We start from the raw sequence: 21648 nt of genomic DNA, 5'->3' as shown, positions 1-21648 counted from the left end.
GGGAAGGGGTTAACATTAGGAGCGATCAAAGGGTTAACTGTGTGCCTAGCTGATGCTTGCTAAGTGTGTGTGTGTGTGTGTGTGTGTGTGTGTGTGTGTGTGTGGGTGGGGGGTTGCTCTGGCTGGGTGAAGTCCCATCTCCAGTAAAAAGTAAGTCTCAGACTTGCCTGAACTGTCGCAGTTGACTACTTACAGGTGCAGGGGTCTCAAATAAATATAAAATCTGTTGCATATCAGGCAGCCTGATTTATATCTAGACCCCTTTCACACCAAGGGTGTTTTGCAGGTGCTGTAGCATTAAAAATGGCGCCTGCAATCCGCCCTCAAACAGCTGCTCCATTGTCTACAGTGTGAAAGCCCCGAGGGCCTTCACACTGGAGCGGTGCGCTGGCAGGACGTCAGAGAAAAGTTCTGCCAGCAGCTTCTTTGGAGCGGTGTGTTTACCGCTCCTCCACCGCTGCTCCCCATTGAAATCAATGGGGCAGCATGGCTATACCGCCGGCAAAACGCTGCTATTGCGGTGCATTGCGGGCGTTTTTAACTCTTTCTCAGCCACTAGCAGCGTTTTACCGCCAACTATATGGCTCGGTGTGGAAGGGGTCTAAATGTGTTACCAATTGCAGTGTGTGTGTGTGTGTGTGTGTGTATATACTTTCCAGGCACCCTTGGAATCCAGACACCCCCATCAAACCTCCAGAGTTACCTACAGGCTACACTGCAGTTAGGCATTACAACCTGGTCTGGCACCTATTCCAGCCCATGATTGGACACTGAAGTGGTGGGGGCAGCAAGATGAGATGCCAACTTGTGCTCCCCCATCTTTATAACTATGTTTAAAATATTCCCTTCTTTTTCATTAACCACTTCAGCACCCGAAGGATTAACCCCGCTTTAACTGAAAATTGCGTGGTCGTGCGACAATGTACACAAAATTGATGAAACAAAATAGATTTTTTTTCCCCACAAATACAGCTTTCTTTTGGTGGTATTTGATCACCTCTATGGTTTTAATTTTTTATGCTGCAATGAAAAATAGAGCAACGCTTTTGAAAAAAAAAAAAAAGGAAATATTTTATTTTCTGCTATAAAACATGCCCAAAAAATGTAAAGGGGGGGAAAAAAAACAAATGTATTCATCAATATACATATTTTTGGTAAAAAAAAATCCCAAGCATATATTGATTGGTTTGCGCAAAAGGTACCACGTCTACAAAATAGGGGATAGATTTGCGGTATGTTTTCTTTTTTACTAGTAATTGTGGCGATCAGTGATATTTTTATTTTAGCAGGACTGCGACATTGCGACAGACAGATCGGACACGCACATTTTCTACACCTTTTTTATTTATTTTTTTTGAAAACCAGTGACATTACAGTGATCGGTGCTCAAAATATGCACGGTTATTGTACTAATGACACTGGCAGGGAAGGGGTTAACATCAAGGGCGATCAGTTACCTGTGTTCCCTCACTGTGTGTTCTAACTGTATGGGGGAAGGGCTCACTGGGACAGCACACAGACCATAGCATGATGGCTTTATGCATAGCAGAAAGACAGGATCTGTGTGAACTACCCCCCCCCCCCCCCCCCCCCCCCGTCAGAATAGAGATCTACCTTGTTGACACAGGCACATCCCCGTTCTGTCACTGCAGGTGGGCGGCGGATATCGAGTCTGCTCATTGGCTCCTCCGCTGGCCAATGGGAGCATGCGCACCCCCCACAAATCGCCGTGTATGAGCCCGACGTACACCTATGGCAATTTGCGCAGCCGAGCCAACCTGCCACAGTATAACTGCAGCGGCTGGTCTGCAAGTGGTTAAACAATATTTATTCCCCCCCCCCCCTTTCAAATTTTGTGTTTGGGGAGGGGATTTTCTTTTTGCCTTGACTTGCATTTTAAATCAATTGTCATTACTAAAAGCGGAGTTCCACCGAAAAGTGATTCCACCCCCTCTCCGGTGCCATAATTGGCCCCTTTCAGGGGGGAGGGGGTGCAGATACCTGTATTATACACTTCCGGGAATAGACTCACCCCGAAGTTTATAGACGTACCCCCGTCGTCTCCTGGGAAACACACAGGTCCCAGGAGATAACAGGGACCACTTACGACATGCAGTGCGACTCGCGCATGTGCACTAGGGAGCCAGGCAGTAAAGCCGCAACAATTCACTTCCTGATTACCTCAATGGGACTGGCGTGTGTTTTGTAGCTGCTGACTTTTTTTTTTTTCCCCTTCAGCTGGTCCTCCTCTTTAACAGAAAGGGGTTGATTTACTAAAACTGGAGAGTGCAAAATCTGGTGAAGCTGTGCATGGGAGCCAATCGGCTTCTAACTTCAGATTGTTCTATTACGCTTTGACAATAATACCTGGGGGAAAAAAATAAGTGTGGCCTCTGTAATAAATTGCTAAAGGTAAAGATAATTCAACGTGTACCATCATCCAGGAATCTAGAGATAAAGGGATTGGGAGCCTAGTCCCCAACCAGGCTGCCACAAGGACATGGGGGCAATTGGACTATCGTGGTACAGTAAGGAAATAAAATGTGAATATATAAAAAAAAATACAAAAGATTTTATTGGTGCAGAAAAAGTATCAATTACAGATTAAAACATGGTAGCAGTAAGTGTTTGTAGATATAGATAGATCTATATCTCTCTCTATCTCACCAAAATAATTTAACCCCGGAAGGGGAGAATCACAGCGGGACAATTGATAACAGGTGGCATCTCTCTCAACTAGTTTCGTGGACAGTAGCCACTTCGTCAGGAGGGTATCTATCATTTAATTAGCAGATTGATCAGAGAAAAATATAGTTGCCCAAAGGCATAAACGATAAAATAACTTTTTTATGCAGCATAACAATTGGACAAAATTTATTGGGGGGGAACTACCAATCATGATGAACTGGAATCTGGGTAAATAAAGTAGGGCAAAAATAGGTATATACCTATTTTTATATCTAGGTTTGTGTATTTATGCGTCCTATATCAGCGGTCCTTATTTTCTACACGCTCCTATAAACCTAATTTTTCACTCCCCACTGTTACAATTTTTTCTACTACTATTATTATTACTTTTTTTTTAATTCTTTTTTTATATTTCTTTATTATTTTTTATTTATTTTTTACATATTCTTTATATGTATTATTCCATCCTCCCATTTTTTTAAATCTAGCCTCATACCATTTGATTACGTACACACATTTGTATGTTCCTTGCCCTTTTCTCTGATGTCCATTCAGTTTCAGCCATTGCGCATGTAGCCTATTCCTTCTGATGCTGATTCATAGTATGCCACCACGCAAAATCTGTCTCCACGGCCACCGTCTCTCATTATGCACATTTTTTTTTTCTGCTTATGACGTATCTCTTACCTCGTATACGGCCCGGTGTCTTGTCATATAAGGTCCCCTATCCGATAGTGTCCGCTGTGTACTGCGCATGCGCAGTACACAGATTCCGAAAATTGCCGAGGATGAACGGCGCCTGCGCGTAAGTCCAGGTTCCATCCCCACTATCCAAGTGGACATAGAGTAGGAATATAAAAGAGCCGAGCGCAGCGAGGCCAAGCCCGAAGCGTGGCGAGCGAAGCTCGCCCGCGAGGGGCCCTCTAATATTCACAACCCTATGTCCGCTTGGATGGTGGGGCCACCACCTCCACTCACGGCGCAGGCGCCGTTCAACTCCGGAGATTTTCCGAAGCTTCGTCCGCCCCGTACTGCGCATGCGGAAGACACAGAATCTGTAGAGTATCAAGCAAAGGGCACTACACTGACCTGCACCGCTCCGACCATTCCGAAATCGCCATGAAACGGACAGGGTCATCCATTACTGGCTAAAGGACAGATGCCGAGATCTGTGCACTACAGCCCTCATGATCTGTGTCTCAAAGGGATATACGGAAGAAACCCTGTATGTCTGATGTGCCTTTACACCACTGTTTTAATGTGAGTGTTTTTAACCCATTTTAATAAATTTAAGCTTATTTATCACTGCACTTGGGGGGCGCCGTCTCTCTCTCTCTCTCTCTCTTTGTGGACTTGCGAAACCACAAAATGGTGGACCAGTGAAAAATTGTGAATGGAGGGGGATATAGGACTTGGAACTGAAGTGAAAATGATATAGAAAGGGTGATTGAATTATGGTGAAAAAGTAGGCAATGTGAAAATGTATAGAAAGGTGTGAATTAAAAATCATCAAGTGATGAATAAGTGAATGAATTCATCATTTGATAATACCTGGAAGCTGATTGGTTTCTGCACACAGCTGCACCAGATTTTGCACTCTCTAGTTTTAGTAAATCCCACTGTGTCTGAACAAGGGTTCTAATGGCAGAATTAACAGCGTTTTATTTATTTATTTTAATAAAGGCTGCATAGCTTGAAAATCGCAATGCCATGTTGACGCTTATATGAGAACTCAGTGATTTGGGATTAGATCGACTTTTAGGTTGATCTTTTAAATGTACATCTGAAAACATGAATTAGGCAGTCGTTCCACCGTAGTGGTTCTGCAGTGACACAGCTGGCCAAATACCTTGCTAGATTCCCTGACATCCTCTCCATGATGATGGATGGTGAAGAGAACATTGCCTCGGGGCGAATGTATTTCTGAAAACATTGCCAGTCTCCACATTTTTCCCAAACCTTCGGGCGCTCTGTCCAGATGTGGATGTGAAAGAACATTCCCTAGATTCAGAATACATCGGGGGGTCAGGCAGGTCACATTGCTGTGGGAATAGCAGAAGATTTCATATACTTTATTTTTATGCAGTTAAAAACAAAGGCCTTAAAGTGGACCTCCAGCCTTGACTTGGCCTTCATCCTTGCACAGTTGTACAGGTTTCACTCCTGTACTGAAATAGCTTACTCTGATTTTTACTGCATACTGCAAGCTCCTCACAATGTGCACCATAAGTCAAATGGAGCCCTAGTCCTTTCCTGGCTGGAGAACATCCACTTCACTCTAGCCAGCCTGTTTCTGGCTCTCCTCTTTCTTTCTTTCATTTAATTTTAGTTATTTTAATCATGGAGGAGGTGCAGCATCACATGTGAGTATTCACTAGGGTGGACTGAATACAAATACAGCCTACCTAAGAAAAGCCACTGCTCCAGACTGATGCCCACCAATCGTACTATTTTTATATATTTGTATAACTCCTCCTAAGAGCCAGCGGGCTGTTTGCATTAGGACTCTTGAGAGGAGTACTAGAGTGCTGTGGTGTTTCCATGAAGCTATATCCTCAATTCTGTGAGGAGAGAGAGCTGGGAACCACAATCTCGCATCTACTGCAATCAGTCCCATCCCCCACAGTTAGAACACACACATGGGGAACAGGGTTAACCCCTTGATCGTCCCCTAGTGTGAACCCCTTCCCTGCCAGTGACACTAATCGGTGCATTTTTATAGCTCTGATATATAATTGTCAATCAACCCAAAAATGTGTCCGATGTAATGTCACAGTCTCGATAAAAAATCGCTGCCATTACTAGTGAAAAAAAAAAAAAATCGTAAAAATACTATGAATCTATCCCCTATTTTGTAGACAAACTTTTGCGCAAACCAATAAATATACGTTTTTTTTATTACAGCAAAAAAAAGTACAAAATATTGTGTTTGTTTTTTTTTCAAGATTGTCGCTCCTTTTTTTTTGTTTTTTGTTTAAAGCACAACAAATAAAAACCGCAGAGATGATCAAATGGCACCAAACAAACTCTATTTGTGGGGCGAAAAGGATGTACATTTTTGTTTGGGTACAGCGTCGCATTGAGTAGGCCTGGTCATTGAGCAGCCAATTATTCCGGGGCAGAGGTGGTTAATAATGCTTAGCGTGAAACAATAAAAATGAAATCTTCCTTTAAATATCATGCCTGGTGGGTGTCCGTATGCCTATACAATAGCGCCCCCCCCCCCCCCGAAAATCTATACTCTGCATTCACAGTCACTTTTGTTGGGTGCATAAACTGGCCCTGCTGTCTAATATATCAAAAATGGTAATTGCATTCCCCTGTGGTGGCGGTGCCCTAAACCAAAAATATTGTTGGAAGCTAGCATCATCAAAATTGAGGAGGAATAGGATAGTCAGCATAGGCAGTCTTCAAGGGATCCCACATCCATAGCAAATGCAATCAGTTACATTAGCATCAGGTGCTTCATAGCTGCTGATCTAAGACCTGATTTCATTTTGTGAGCCTATCAACGGAGTCTGTGGACAGGCGCACTCTTTGATCCGTTAAAAACCCTCCAGCAGCACTGAACGTGCATTCAGAAAGCATGCAAAACAGGCCAGTAGCTTAACCGCATATTTAGCAAGTTCAGGCCAATGGGCCATCCTTAAGACCCATTAACCCAATGGATGCTCTGTTGGAAAGGTCTCCAAGCCTGCTCCTGCCCCTAGATATTCCTGCACCATATAATGCAGACGTTGGTGATGGTTGCTTGAACTGATCAGACCTTGGCGCTGAGGACTGAAACATTTTTAAAGACATGGTTCAGATGGCCACCTTCTCCGCCGCTCTTCCTCTGACTTAACAAAGCTTCAGCAACACGTTGCCCAGCACCAGGAAATGGTAACCTCCCAGGGTCTGGAAATGCATTGCATAAACCCTTCTTCAAGTCCTCCTGAAGATGTTTTATGCTCTGCGAAGGCATGATGAGTTCTGCAACCTAATCCTTGTAACATGAAGGGTTGCCAGCCAGTAATGATCCCTCTCCGTGATACCACAAATCCTAGGGTCCTTTCGTAGGCCATGCAGTGTAAGTTTGCAGAGGGATTTGATTCTGGGTCACTAAGGATCACGTGATCTGTAACTACCTCCTCCCAGCCATGTACAACTCCTTGGGTCTCTGGGGACTGAAAACCATCCCTTGAAGACTGCTGCTGAGTGTTATCCTCTACATCCATGCTGACCCAATCCTCATCCTCTTCTTGCTGTGTGTTTGGCGGACCCACATGAATGCTATGTGTATAAAGGGGGCCTTGAGAGGAAAGGAAGTCCCCCTCTCCTTCCCGCTTTTCTGCCTCAAGTGCCTTGTCCATGATTCCATGAAGCATGTGCTCCAGCAGGAAGACTAGAGGGAGTATCACTGATGCATGCATTGTCGCTGCTCACCTTTCTCGTGGCTTCCTCAGATGGTGACAGGACAGCGCATGCATCCTTGATCAGTAGCCACTGGCATTGCGAAAATAAGTTATGCTCCTCTGACCCTATCCTGGTGCCATACTTGCACAGAGATGGCCCTCTGCTGTGTGTGCAACTGCTGCAGCATTGCCAACTTTGAGGACCACCTGATGGGCATGTCACAAATGAGGCGGTTGATGAGCACATTGCATTCCCTTTGCATGTCAGCCAGCCGAGCATTGGCATTGTATGACCGGTGGCAATGACCACAGAATTTTCTGGCCTGCTTCAGGAGATCCTGTAAGCATGGGTAGCTGCTCAAGAACCGCTTCACCACCAACTTTAGGACATGTGCCAAACGTGGAACATGGGTCAAGTGTCCCTGTCAGATGGCAGAGAGAAGGTTGTGCCATTGACACATACAACCATTCATGGCTCAAGTTGCCTTTTGCGTCAATCACCTCTGAGCCTGCCATTGCAGAGCTGACAGAATCTCTGCCCCAGTGTGGCTCCTGTCCCCTAGGCAGATCAACTCAAGCACTGCATGGCATCTTTTAGCCTGACTGCTTGCGTAGCCCCTTGAACACTTACATAGCACCGCTGGTTCAGAGGAGAAATCTACAGAGGAAGAAGAGGAGGAGGAGGTTTGGAGGAGAGACCTGTGGCAGAATCACCACTAGCATTTGGGAGGCGTAATGGCTGAACAAGCTCCAGCACTAAACCCTGTCCTGCATCCTTCCCAGCTCCCAGCAGTGTTAACCAGTGTGCTGTGAAGGAAAGGTAACGTCCTTGCTGGACCAAGAGTCAGCGGTAATATGAACTTTACTGCTGACCGCCCTGTCCATCGATGCCAAAACATTGCCTTCCACATCTCGGTAGAGAGCCAGAATGGCCTTCCATGAAAAGAAATTGTGTTTTGGAACCTGCCACTGAGGTACAGCACATTCTACAAATTCACAAAAGAGAGCAGAGTCTACCAGCTGAAAAGGAAGCAGTTGCAGTGCTAGCAATTTGGCCAAGCTAGCATTTAGATACTGAGCATGTGGACAGCTGATGCCAAATTTCTTTTTATGGTTCAGCAACTGGGGTAGGGAAATTTGCCTTCTAAAATCAATTGATGGTGTACTGCTAGCAGATTGGCTGCTAGTACTTGGGACACCTATTGCTATACCTTCAATCCTCTCGGTGCAGATTTTTGAGGACTGGAGGTATAGTAGGGTTGGAGATACCAGATGAGGAGCAAGGAGAAATCTGCCTTTTTCTTTGTGGGTCTTTCAAGTGCTGTTGCCAATGGACTTCATGGCAGGTTGTCATATGTCTGGTCAAACATGTGGTGCTCCAGGTGGCTGCTGTTCTGGCCACGCTTGATCCGCTTCAGACATAGGTTGCAGACAGCAATGGTGCGATCTTCTGCACACGTGTTGAAAGGCCCACACCAAGGAACTTTTAAAAGTCAGCTGTACCCTAGAGGACATCATGCCTCGGAGTTGTGCCTTTTCCTCCTTTTTCTCATCTCTTCTCTCAGGCACCCAAGTACAGTCGGTGACCTCATCATCCCCTCCCTCCCTCATCACTGGAGCAAACTTGGCAGTATGCTGCACCTAGGGGAACATGACTGCCAGTTTCCTGTCTTTCTGTGGCTCTCTAGGCTCACGTTACTCTCTTCCTCAACCTGGGAACCAACATCGGAAACGATTGACTTTGAGGATCATGGCCTGGCGACCTGGGGTCACATAGAGCCCAACTTTAGGGGTAGGTAGCTGAAGGAATACCCCGCTACTGGTCAACATTTGGGGCTCCTATCATCCATGGTCCTGGAGATAAAGGGATCCTTGAGCAGCCTGTCAGAAGCTACATACAGAGCGGCCAGTTTAAATACAAGCTAGCACACTTTGCAGCAAACGGATGAAGATGATCTCACAGTACCCTGCCTCTCTTCTTGTCAGAGGCACTGAGCTCAATGGATAGCTTGGAGCCTGCAGAGATTGAAAGGCAGCACCGCCTGTCAAACTCGCTCGCAGTAGCAGCATAGTCCAACAATGTAAAACTGCCATTCAGCAATGTTAAAAAAAAAAAAAGGCAGTAGCACCTCATGAACGCCTGTCAGCTGCTGCTATACCACTTGTAGAAAAGCAATACAACCACCGATCACTTTTCAGAGGGCAGTAAGTATTACTGCAAATGTGAAAAACTTGAAATGCATCATCCATTTCACACAAGCCACCAACCAGGTCACTCTCCAGCCACTTTCCATGTTATCCACCTTTTTTCAACTTATATCGCAGGTGACCATTTCCCAACCTGCATATGACAGACCCTACTCCAAAAAATATCACTCCCAGTTACCCCCCAATGACAGACATCTCTTCCCAGCCTGTGCCAACACACCCTCTCACCTACTTACCTGTGGGTGGGGGAATCCCTCCCGCAGTGTTATTGTTATGCCAGTGGGGAGCCTTCCCTACCCACAGACTACAATGATCAGTGTTGCTAACCATAGCTGGCAGCACTGACTGTTTTGGGAAAAACCTGACTGGCTGGTTGTACTCAAGTCAATTAATTGACTCTTGTGTACAACCAGCTATCCAGGGGCGGACTGACCATTGGAGCACTCGGGCACTGCCCGAGGGCCCCATGCCACTAGGGGGCCCCATCAGGGTTGCTAGCCTCAATAAAACCAGGGATAGTATGTGTGTGTGTGTATACTGTGTTTGTGTGTATACTGTGTGGCCCCATAATCTTCTATTTCCCGGGGTCTCCATAATCTTCTATTGTCTGGGGGCCCCATAATCTCCTATTGCCTGGGGGGCCCCATGAGTTGTCAGTCCGCCCCTGCAGCTATCCCATATATAGATCGACTATGGCTGCTCTCTGCTTAATTGGCTTAATTTCAATTCATATATTAACCACTATGCAGTCCCTAAACATCCTTCCACAAACCTTTTACATTTTCCTTCCCAGATTCCTACATCCTCCTCACCTGTACATGGTGCCCACTGTAATACCCTCCACACTCCTCTCCTCCTATACATAGTGAGCAGTGTATGACAGTGGGTACTCCTCTCCTGTACATACCACCCTCATAATACCTTCCACACGCCTCTCCTGTACATACTGCCCACTGGCATACACTCCATTCCTGTACATAGTGCCCACTATTATACCCTCCACATTCCTCTCCCTCACATCTCACTTTTATACCATCCATACTCCTCCCCATATGCCTCTTGCACACAAAAACAGTTCTTTAAAATGATATTGAAAATATCCTCAATGTTACCAGCTCTAGAATGGTCACTTTTTCTTACTTTTTTTCTTCTTCTTCCTTTTTTTTTTCTTCCTCCACTTTCCTTGGCCAGCCCCCCCTTCTCCTCCTCTTCCCCCCCCCCCCCTTTTTTTTTTTTTTTTTTTTTTTTAAAGCCCCACTATAATCCTCAGCACATTTTAACACATATGGTCTTAAAGGGTAAAATAAAACCCACAGTGTAGTCATTGTGGTTTTATTTACTAAACTAGAGAGTGCCAAATCTGCAGAAACCAATCAGCTTCTAACTTCAGCTTATTCAAGTTAAGCTTTAAGGAAAAACCTGGAAGCTGATTAGACCAAAATGAGGGTCAAATGAGGTGGAAAGAGGGACTTTGTTCAAAATCAGGGACAGTTGGGGGGGGGGGGGCTATGGTTTCTATGCGGAACTGCAACAAATGTAGTACTTTCCAGTTTTAGTAAATCAACTCCATTGTCTGCATATATCTAGGTTTTCTTTTATTTATTTTTTATTTTATTTTTTTTGTTCTTTAGTAATCAGTTACTGTGCGAAACTCTGCTGGATATTTCTGGTCAACAGTTTATATAAATCTTTATGACTGTTTACCACAAGAGAAATGTCCCATGCTCCCTTGGCCATCAATCAATCTAAAACGTTAATTTGCAAATAGTCATGCTCAGTTGTAGCCTATAATGTTACCATTGGCCATCAGTATGGTTCCAGAACTTATGTACAGTGACTTGAAAAAGTATTAATACCTCTTGAAATTGTCCACATTTTGTCATGTTACAACCAAAAACGTAAATTGATTTTATGTGATAGACCAACACAAAGTGGGACACATAATTGTGAAGTAGAAGGAAAATGATAAATGGTTTTAAATGATATAGATAGATATATATATATATATATATATATATATATATATATATATATATATATATATATATATATATATATATATTATAAAAAGATTTTTTTTTCAGTCACTGTATGCATGAGGCCTAAGACTATATTCACAGGGGAGTTTAGCCACAGATAATTTGCTTTAACCACTTTCAGACCGGACCATTTTGCTGGTCAATGACCAGAGGTCTTTTTACAATTTGGCACTGCGCTGCTTTAACTGGTAATTGCGCGGTAATGAAATGTTGTACCCTAACAAAATTTGCGTCCTTTTTTTCCCACAAATAGAGCTTTCTTTTAAAGGTATTTGACTGACTCTGCGATTTTTATTTTTTGTGATATAAACGTAAAAAGACCGCAAATTTTGAAAAAAAAATGATATTTTCTACTTTTTGTTATTAGAAAAATCCAATAAACTCAATTTTAGTCATACATTTAGGCCAAAATGTATTCAGCCACATGTCTTTGGTAAAAAAAAAGTCAATAACTGTATATTTATTGGTTTGCGCAAAAGTTGTCACATCTACAAACTAAGGTACGTTTTCTGGAATTTACGCAGCTTTTAGTTTACGACTGCCTATCTCATTTCTTGAGGTGCTAAAATGGCAGGGCAGTACAAAACCCCCCCAAATGACCCCATTTTGGAAAGTAGATATTGATAAGAAATTGATTGATAAGAGGCATGTTGAGCCCATTGAATATTTTATTTTTTTGCCTCAAGCGATTGAATAATGACAAAAAAAAAAAAATGTATTTATTTTTTTTTACACAAAGTTGTCACTAAATGATATATTGCTCACACATGCTATGGGCATATGTGAAATGACACCCCAAAATAAATTCTGCTGCTTCTCCTGAGTACGGGGATACCACATATGTGGGACTTTTTGGGAGCCTAGCCACGTACGGGGCCCCGAAAACCAAGCACCGCCTTCAGGCTTTCTAAGGGCGTTACAGTTTTGAAGGCCATAAATTTAGGGGTACACTAGTGAGACTAGGTAATAAATGGCGGGTGCCCTGAAACTATAAAAAAAATAACTAACCAACCAGCGTCACCTGTAACAGTTATATGGTGATCACTGGTGAAAGGGTTAACTAGGGGGCAATCAGGGGGCTTTATGCGGTAGTATATGGGGGTCCCTGGCGCTATAAAAAGCTGCGGCGAACCTAAATACCTACCTGCCTAACTAGCGTCACCTGTGACACTAATACAGCGATCAGAAAAACGATCGCTTATTAGGCTGGGTTCACACTGGAGCGATGCGGGAACGCCACGAATCCGCGGCAGGTTCCCGCATCGCATGCCTCCCGGCGGCAGTTCACACTGCCCTATGCGAACTGCTGGGAGTGTCAGTGAAATGTTAATGACACCCCCAGATCAGTTCGCATATCGCAGTGCGATCTGCAAACTCGGATCGCATGGTGTGAACACCCATGCGATCCGATTCTGCTGCGGACCAAAAAAAGGGTCCCGTGCGAATTTGCGGCGGGTGCGGCGCGAATTCAGCCATACTATCTGTATGGCTGAACTCGAATCGCACAGAGATCGGATGCGATTTGCACTGCAGTGCGGTGCGAATCACATCCGTTCTCATAAACCGCTGCAATGTGAACCCAGCCTTAGTGACACTGGCGACGGGGGGTGATCACGGGGTTAAACCTTTATTGGGGGGGTTAGGGGGGTACATTAGAACTAAAGGGGGCTAACCCTAACTGCCCTAACAGTTATTACAGTCACAAATGACACCAATGCAAAAAAAATAAATAAAATGCAATTGGTGTCACTGTGACTGGGGGGAGAGGTAATTGGGGGGGGTGATCGGGGGGTGAAGGGGGGGTGTGAGTGTGCCTGGCATGTTCTACTGTGTAGTGTCGTGTTGGTGCAACTCACCGATCCTCTCTCCTCGGTGCCGGAACGAAAAATACCGACACGGAGGAGAGATTACATCACTTCCTCTGCCTGTGTTTACATTACAGGAGAGGAAGTGAAGTCACGGAGCATTTCCATTCGTCGGGAGCGATCGCGAGGGGGTGGCCATGAATGAATGGCCGCCCCCTCATCCCGGATCGCTCCCGAACGAATACCGACCGCCGCAGGCACCGGGGGGGCCCGATCGGGCCCCCCACCCGCGGGAAGGCAGGGACGTACAGGTACGCCCATATGCCTGCCCGTGCCATTCTGTCGACGTATATCGTCGTGCGGCGGTCGGCAAGTGGTTAAAAAAAAAAAAAGCCATATAAGACAGCCAATGCAAAACAGCCACACAGCTGCAGCCAGTTTGTGTGGCCAAAACTCTGCAGAAATGCCAACCCTAGTAACACACCAGCATTGTCCGGGGTTAGTTGGAGGTACCATTAATATATTACTGCTCTGACAGGGATTTTAACAATTCCCTAGGCTATGGATGGTGAACCTTGGCTCCCCAGATGTTTTGGAACTACATTTTCCATGATGCTCAACTACACTGCAGAGTGAATGAGCATCATGGGAAATGTAGTTCCAAAACATCTGGGGTGCCAAGGTTCGCAATCACTGCGGCTATTTAAAATAAAAATAAATAAAAACCTATTTGGTTTCGATATAGTTTATTGTTACATTTCCTAATTAAGAGTTGAATAGTATTGACCATCCTTTCTTTATTGTCAGAACCTCTCAGAGCTCCACCCTACGTGTCTTATCTTCTCTGCCTCCATCTCTTCCACGGACTTGCCAGCCTAAGAGGCACATTGTGTTCCTGAAGACTCACAAGACAGCTGGAAGCACCATACTGAACCTCCTGCACCGATATGGGGACAAGAATGGCTTATTCTTTGCTTTGCCACAAAAGTATCAGTTCAACTACCCAAATCTCTTCCACTCTCGCCGGGTGAAAGGCATCAACTCCCCAAACAGGCCTCAGTACGACATCCTCTGTCACCATATGCGCTTCAACCTCCCAGAGGTAAAGGTCTACTCTGTAGTTTGAAAAGTGATGCAGCTCTTAACACAAATCAGAATTCATTGCACAGATAGAAAGGGCTGCAAAGGCCGGGACAATGATAATAATGGGGGATTTTAACTACCCAGAAATTGACTGTAGTAATGGCACCGCTGGGACAATTAAAGGGCAAAAAATTAGGGCTGTTACTGATTAAAATTTTTGTGTTCGATTAATCGATTAATTATATCGCACATACAGATCCAACTTTTAGCTGATCTCCTTGCATTGCAGCTCTGCATTAGTCAGTGGTAAATGTGGTATACACTATATACAATCACTCGACACTAGTTAGTTTCCACAATCCATGACTTAACTTCACAGTTCACACAAACGTTTTAAATTCAAACTGTAGCACTGACGTAAATCATTTTTTTTTTTTTTTTACACAGTAGCGTGACAATCCCTCCACCTCCGGTCTAACTCATCACTCTCACCTTATGGCATGGACCCCTGTGCAAACAGGAGGTCATGCATGCGGATATCAAAAGGGTTAACACGGACCATAAACTTCTCTCACAATCTCAGGTCATGGGTAGAAAGAAAAGATCTAAGTGCTCACCGCTTAAGTATACGATTTAATTTTTGTGTTCAAACACAAACTACTCACATAAAGATGATAAAAACGCAGCATGTAAAGCCGACAATCGTGTTAGTTCCATAGGGCAGCAGCGGGTGGCGTCATGCGTGGCTCCTCCCCCGTACACGTTACATTCAATCAGAAATATCAACGTCACCGGACTCCTCCCCCCTTCCCTTTATTAGCAGACGGAGGCACTTGGCACATCACCGGATCTTCGGCGGAACTCCCTGAAGACCCGGGAAGTCGGCGGAGAGGTGAGTACCGGTCAAAAGAATTTTGATTGATCAAAAAAATTAACGATTAATCGAGGAATTAATCTTTAATTTTCACAGCCCTACAAAAAATGTATAAACCTATTACAGGACAATTTTATGGTCCAGTTTATTGAGGCCCCAACTAGGAATGATGCTCTCTTGGACCTGGTAATCTCAAACCATGCAGAGCGTATTACTAATGTTCAGATAAAGGAACACGTTAGCAGTGACCATAACATGATTTTCATTTGATGTTAGCTGTAAGCAAAAATCACATATGAGAAAGATAAAAACACTTCATTTTCCAAGGATGGGGCTGCTCTCCAGGACTTGGACTGGGAGAGAATATTGGCAATGGGCACAGAACAGAAATGGGAATTCTTCAAACAGACTGTTTGTGATCTCACTGCAAAGTATATTCCCATGGGCAATAAGTTTAAAAGGCTAAAAATAAAACCTATGTGGCTCATGGCCAAAGTTGAAAAAGCTATAAACTATAAGAGCTTTTAAAAAATATTTAAATGAAGGAACACTAGTGTCATTTAAATTTTAAAACGAATATAACAGAATATGTAAAAAGGAAATCAAGAATGCAAAAATTCAAAACGAAAGACAGATTGCAAAAGATAGTAGGACAAACCCCAAAAAATTCTTCAAATATATTAATAGTAAAAAGGTCAAGTCTGAGCATGTAGGCCCTTTACTAAATAATCTGGAGTGGGTGACTGGGGATAAAGAGAAGGCTAATTTATTAAATATTTTCTTCAGCTCTGTGTATACAAAGGAGCATGGGGGAGCTCATGTCCGTAATGGGGGTGGTAGTGTTACATCACCAAATCCACAATGGCTCAAAAGTGATATGGTCCAGAAATATTTGGTTAAGAATAAAGGTGGATAAAGCACCTGGACCTGATGGCATCCACCCAGGGATCCTAAAAGAATTGAGCTCTGTAATTTCAAAGCCATTATATCTAATTTTTAGGGACTCATTAATGACAGGAATAGTACCACTGGATTGGCGTAGGGCCAATGTGGTGCCTTTATTTGAAAAGGGAACAAAGTATTTACCAAGTAACTACAGACCTGTTAGTTTAACTTCTAGACATGTGCATTCGTTTTCGTCCGAATGCATTTTCGTCTGAATTTCAGCTATTTTCGTTTTCGTTTTGACAAACGATAACAAAAGCACAAAATCCGAAAAACGAAAGATCCGACATAAATAAATGCTTTATTTTCGTTTTCATTGTTACAACAGTTCGATATAGAATAGGAGATTCGACATGACTCTGACAATAACAATCTGTCTATAGAACCTGTGGTCGAATGTGACTAACCTTACCTCTATTAGTCCAAGATTATATAGAGAAAATATCCGACAGAGAAAAAAGATTTGACAGAGAGAAAAGATTCTGCAAGTTACTGTCCTAAAAAGTGTTTGGGGACCCGGGTCCTGCCCCAGGGGACATGTATCAATGCAAAAAAAAGTTTTAAAAACGGCCGTTTTTTCGGGAGCAGTTATTTTAATAATGATTGAAGTGAAACAATAAAAGTGTAATATTCCTTTAAATTTCGTAGGGGGGGGGGGGTTGTCTATAGTATGCCTGTGAAGGGGCGCATGTTTCCCGTGCTTAGAACTGTCCCTGCACAAAGTGTCATTTATGCAGGAAAAAAAGTCCTTTAAAATCACTCGCAGCTATTATGAATTGTCGGCTCCCGTAATACAGAGAACACTCATTGAAAGTCATTGATAAAAAATAAAAATAAATAAATAAATAAAAAAAGCGTGGGGGTCCCCCAAATTCAATTACCAGGCCCTTCAGGTCTGGTATGAATATTAAGGGGAACCCTGCCTCAAATTTAAGAAAAAATTTGACGTGGGGTTCCCCCTAAATATCCATAACCAGACCCTTCAGGTCTGGTATGGATATTAAGGGGAACCCCGCGTCAAATTAAAAAAAAAATTGACGTGGGGTTCCCCCTAAAAAATCCATACCAGACCCTTTATCCGAGCACGCAACCTGGCAGGCCGCAGGAAAAGAGGGGGGGGACGAGAGAGCGGCCCCCCTCCCTCCTGAACCGTACCAGGCCACATGCCCTCAACATTGGGAGGATGCTTTGGGGGTCTGTGACCCCTCAAAGCACCTTGTCCCCATGTTGATGAGGACAAGGGCCTCATCCCCACAACCCTGGCCGGTGGTTGTGGAGGTCTGCGGGCGGGGGGCTTATCAGAATCTGGAAGCCCCCTTTAACAAGGGGACCCCCAGATCCCGCCCCCCCCCCCCCCTGTTTGAAATGGTAAGGGGGTACAAAAGTACCCCTACCATTTCACAAAGAAAGTGTAAAAAATGGTTAAATAAAACAAACACACTTTTGAAAAATTCCTTTATTAAAAATAAAAAAATAAAAAGATTCCAGCGGCGGTAATCCACTCTTGCTATCCAGCGACGGACGGTCATCTCTCCAGCGCAGCGAATACATCCTTCTTCTGTCTCCGTGCAGGAGACACTGCAGGCATTCCGGCGGCTGACGTTTCTTATATACGGAGGGCGGGGCCACCCGTCACCTGACCCCGCCCCCCTCTGACGCAAGGGGAAACCTGGGGTTCCCCGTGACGTATGGGTGACCCCGTCCCCCTCTGATGTAACGGAAACCTGCCTGTGTTACATCAGAGGGGTGCGGGGTCACCCAGACGTCACAGGGAACCCCGGGTTTCCCCTTGCGTCAGAGGGGGGCGGGGTCAGGTGACGGGTGGCCCCGCCCTCCGTATATAAGAAACGTCAGCCGCCGGAATGCCTGCAGTGTCTCCTCCACGGAGACAGAAGAAGGATGGATCGCTGCGCTGGATGAGATGAGACATCGCTGGAGAGATGACCGTCCGTCGCTGGATAGCAAGAGTGGATTACCGCCGCTGGAATCTTTTTTTTTTTTATTTTTTTATTTTTAATAAAGGAATTTTTCAAAAGTGTGTTTGTTTTATTTAACCATTTTTTACACTTTCTTTGTGAAATGGTAGGGGTACTTTTGTACCCCCTTACCATTTCAAACAGGGGGGGGGGCCGGGATCTGGGGGTCCCCTTGTTAAAGGGGGCTTCCAGATTCTGATAAGCCCCCCCGCCCGCAGACCTCCACAACCACCGGCCAGGGTTGTGGGGATGAGGCCCTTGTCCTCATCAACATGGGGACAAGGTGCTTTGAGGGGTCACAGACCCCCAAAGCATCCTCCCAATGTTGAGGGCATGTGGCCTGGTACGGTTCAGGAGGGAGGGGGGCTGCTCTCTCGTCCCCCCCTCTTTTCCTGCGGCCTGCCAGGTTGCGTGCTCGGATAAAGGGTCTGGTATGGATTTTTAGGGGGAACCCCACGTCAATTTTTTTTTTTATTTGACGCGGGGTTCCCCTTAATATCCATACCAGACCTGAAGGGTCTGGTTATGGATATTTAGGGGGAACCCCACGTCAAATTTTTTCTTAAATTTGAGGCAGGGTTCCCCTTAATATCCATACCAGACCTGAAGGGCCTGGTAATTGAATTTTGGGGACCCCCACGCTTTTTTTTTAATTTATTTATTTATTTTTTTATCAATGACTTTCAATGAGTGTTCTCTGTATTACGGGAGCCGACAATTCATAATAGCTGCGAGTGATTTTAAAGGACTTTTTTTCCTGCATAAATGACACTTTGTGCAGGGACAGTTCTAAGCACGGGAAACATGCGCCCCTTCACAGGCATACTATAGACAACCCCCCCCCCCCCCCTACGAAATTTAAAGGAATATTACACTTTTATTGTTTCACTTTAATCATTATTAAAATAACTGCTCCCGAAAAAACGGCCGTTTTTAAAACTTTTTTTTGCATTGATACATGTCCCCTGGGGCAGGACCCGGGTCCCCAAACACTTTTTAGGACAGTAACTTGCAAATTAGCCTTTAAAATTAGCACTTTAGATTTTGAACGTTGGAGTCCCATAGACTTTAATAGGGTTCTAAAGTATGCTATATACTAGCTCCGTCGAATCTTCTTTATACATTCGACAGACACCATAAGCCTTCAAAGACAGATTCGACCGTAATTCATGTGGATTTTCGGACGAATGCAATTTTTGAACGAAAAACGAAATAAATGAAAACGAATTTCGGGAGTAACTAAATAAATTAAGTTTTCGGACGAAAACGAAATTCCGAAACAAAATATTTTACTCTGCACATGTCTATTAACTTCTATAGTTGGGGAGATACTGGAGAGATTAATAAAAGACCACATAGACGAGTTCTTGCAGGAAAAAAATTTAACAGCATGGATTCAAGAAAGACAAACCTGATTTCTTTTCGAGGAGGCAAGTAAAGCCTTGGACAGAGGGGTGGCGAAGGACATGGTATACTTGGATTTTGCAAAAGCGTTCGATACAGTTCTCCACACACATGGCTCATGTGTAAGGTAAAGTCTACAGGTTTGGAAATATCAGTTTGTAAATGGATAGAAAACTGGCTAAAAGACAGAATTCAGAGAGTAGTGATTAATGATTCTTACTCTGGTCTATAGTTATGAGTGGTGTACCCCAAGGTTCAGTGCTGGGACCCTTACTTTTTAAAATCTTTATAAATGATATCTGGTCTGGGATCAAAAGCAACATTTCCATCTTTGCAGATGACACCAAGCTATGCAGTGGAATAACGTCCTTACAGGATGTCTCCAATTTACAAGCTGACCTCATTGCTCTGTCTAATTGGGCGACTAAGTGGCAGATGAGGTTTAATGTTGAGAAATGTAAAGTTATGCACTTGGGGGCTAAGAATATGCACACATCATACATTATAGGGGGAGGACAACTGGGGGAATCCGTAGTGGAGAAGGATCTGGGGGTTTTGGTAGATCATAAGCTCGATAATAGCATGCACTGCCAAGCTGCGGTTTCCAAAGCGAAGTCCTTTCCTGTATTAAGAGAGGTATGGACTCCAGAGAGAGAGATATAATTTTGCCCCTGTTCAAATCATTAGTGAGACCTCATCTGGAATATGCAGTTCAGGTTTGGGCACCAGTTTTTAAAAAGGATATTGGGGAACTGGAGAAAGTGCAGAGAAGGGCAACCAAACTGATACGAGGCATGGAGGAGCTCAGCTATGAGGAAAGATTAGAGGAACTGAATTTATTCACTCTTGATAAGGGGAGATTAAGGGGGGATATGATCAACATGTACAAATATATAAGGGGTCCATATAGCGAACTTGATGTTGAGTTATTCACTTTACAGTCAACAAAGAGGACAAGGGGGCACTCTTTACGTCTAGAGGAAAAGAGATTTCATCTCCAAATATGGAAAGGTTTCTTCACAGTAAGAGCTGTGAAAATGTGGAACAGACTCCCTGGAGAGATGGTTATGGCCAGCTCAGTAGTTTGCTTTAAGAAAGGCCTGGATTATTTCGTAAGTGTACATAATACAACTGGGTACTAACATTTATAGGTAAAGTTGATCCGGGGAAAATCCGATTGCCTCTCGGGGGATCAGTAAGGAATTTTTTTTCCCCTGCTTTAGAAAATTGGATCATGCTCTGCTGTGGTTTTTTGCCTTCCTGTGGGATCAACTGTGGGTATAGAATTGGGTATATGGGATTGTATATTAAAAAAAAAATATATATATATATATATATATTTTTTTTTTTTGTGGTTGAACTGGATGGACTTGTCTTTTTTCAACCTGACTAACTATATTACTAATATAAGTATATCTAAAGCCATACACTTCCCCTTTTTTTTTTTTTTTTTTTTTTATTTAGTTTTGGATAAAGTAGGGAATCATTAATGGTTATCGTTAGTAAAAAGGATTAGCCTGTCAGTCTTTCAGAAAGCAAAGGAAAATCTCTCCAAAAGTGAGGTAAATCCTCCCTCTCTAGAGTTGTCAACCCAACAAGTCTTCCCAACTCAGCTGCATGACCTTCAAAATTCTACAAACAATACCCCATAATGACAACGTGAAAGAAGTTTGTTTTAAATCTTTGCAAGTTTATTACAAATAAAAAAAGGAAAAAATGCCATGTACATTATTATTCACAGCCTTTGTCATGACACTCAAAATTGAGCTCAGGTGCACCCTGATTCCACTGATCAGGCCATGAAGTCCAAGGAATTGTCTTTAGACATCCAAGACAGGATTGTATAGAGGCACAGATTTGGGGAAGGGTACAGAAAAAATTCTGCAGCTTTGAAGGTCCCAATGAACACAGTGGCCACCATCATCATAAATAGAGAAAGTTTAGAGTGAGCCACCAGGCCAAACTGAGCGATCAGGGTCTTTAGTCAGGGAGGTGAACAAGATCCTGATGGTCACTCTGACAGAGTTCCAGCGTTTCTCTGTTGAGAGAGAACCTTCCTGAAGAACAACCTTCTCTGCAGCACTCCACCAATCAGGCCTGTATGGTAGAGTGGCCAGACGGAAACCACCCCTCCATTAAAAGGCACATGACAGCCCACCTGGAGTTTGCGAAAAGGCACCTGAAGGACTCTCAGACCATGAGAAACAAAATTCTCTGGACTGATGAAACAAA

General features: G+C 43.9%; 1 protein-coding gene across 2 annotated transcripts in view; it reads left to right on the top strand.

The window, feature by feature from the left end:
• LOC143961317 (galactose-3-O-sulfotransferase 4-like) overlaps positions 1-21648 on the top strand; it is a 76097-nt gene that overhangs the window by 48523 nt on the left and 5926 nt on the right. For both annotated transcript variants that reach the window (XM_077470574.1, XM_077470575.1), the window contains exon 3: positions 13942-14236. In XM_077470574.1, the coding sequence (XP_077326700.1) occupies positions 13942-14236 (295 nt within the window). The remainder of the gene's footprint in view (positions 1-13941; positions 14237-21648) is intronic.

The sequence above is a fragment of the Lithobates pipiens genome, unplaced genomic scaffold (assembly GCF_037356315.1).
Source record: "Lithobates pipiens isolate NorthernLeopardFrog02 unplaced genomic scaffold, aLitPip1_a1.2 Scaffold_8, whole genome shotgun sequence".
Classification (NCBI taxonomy): Eukaryota; Metazoa; Chordata; class Amphibia; order Anura; family Ranidae; genus Lithobates; species Lithobates pipiens.
This window is presented reverse-complemented; position numbering and strand designations above follow the sequence as displayed.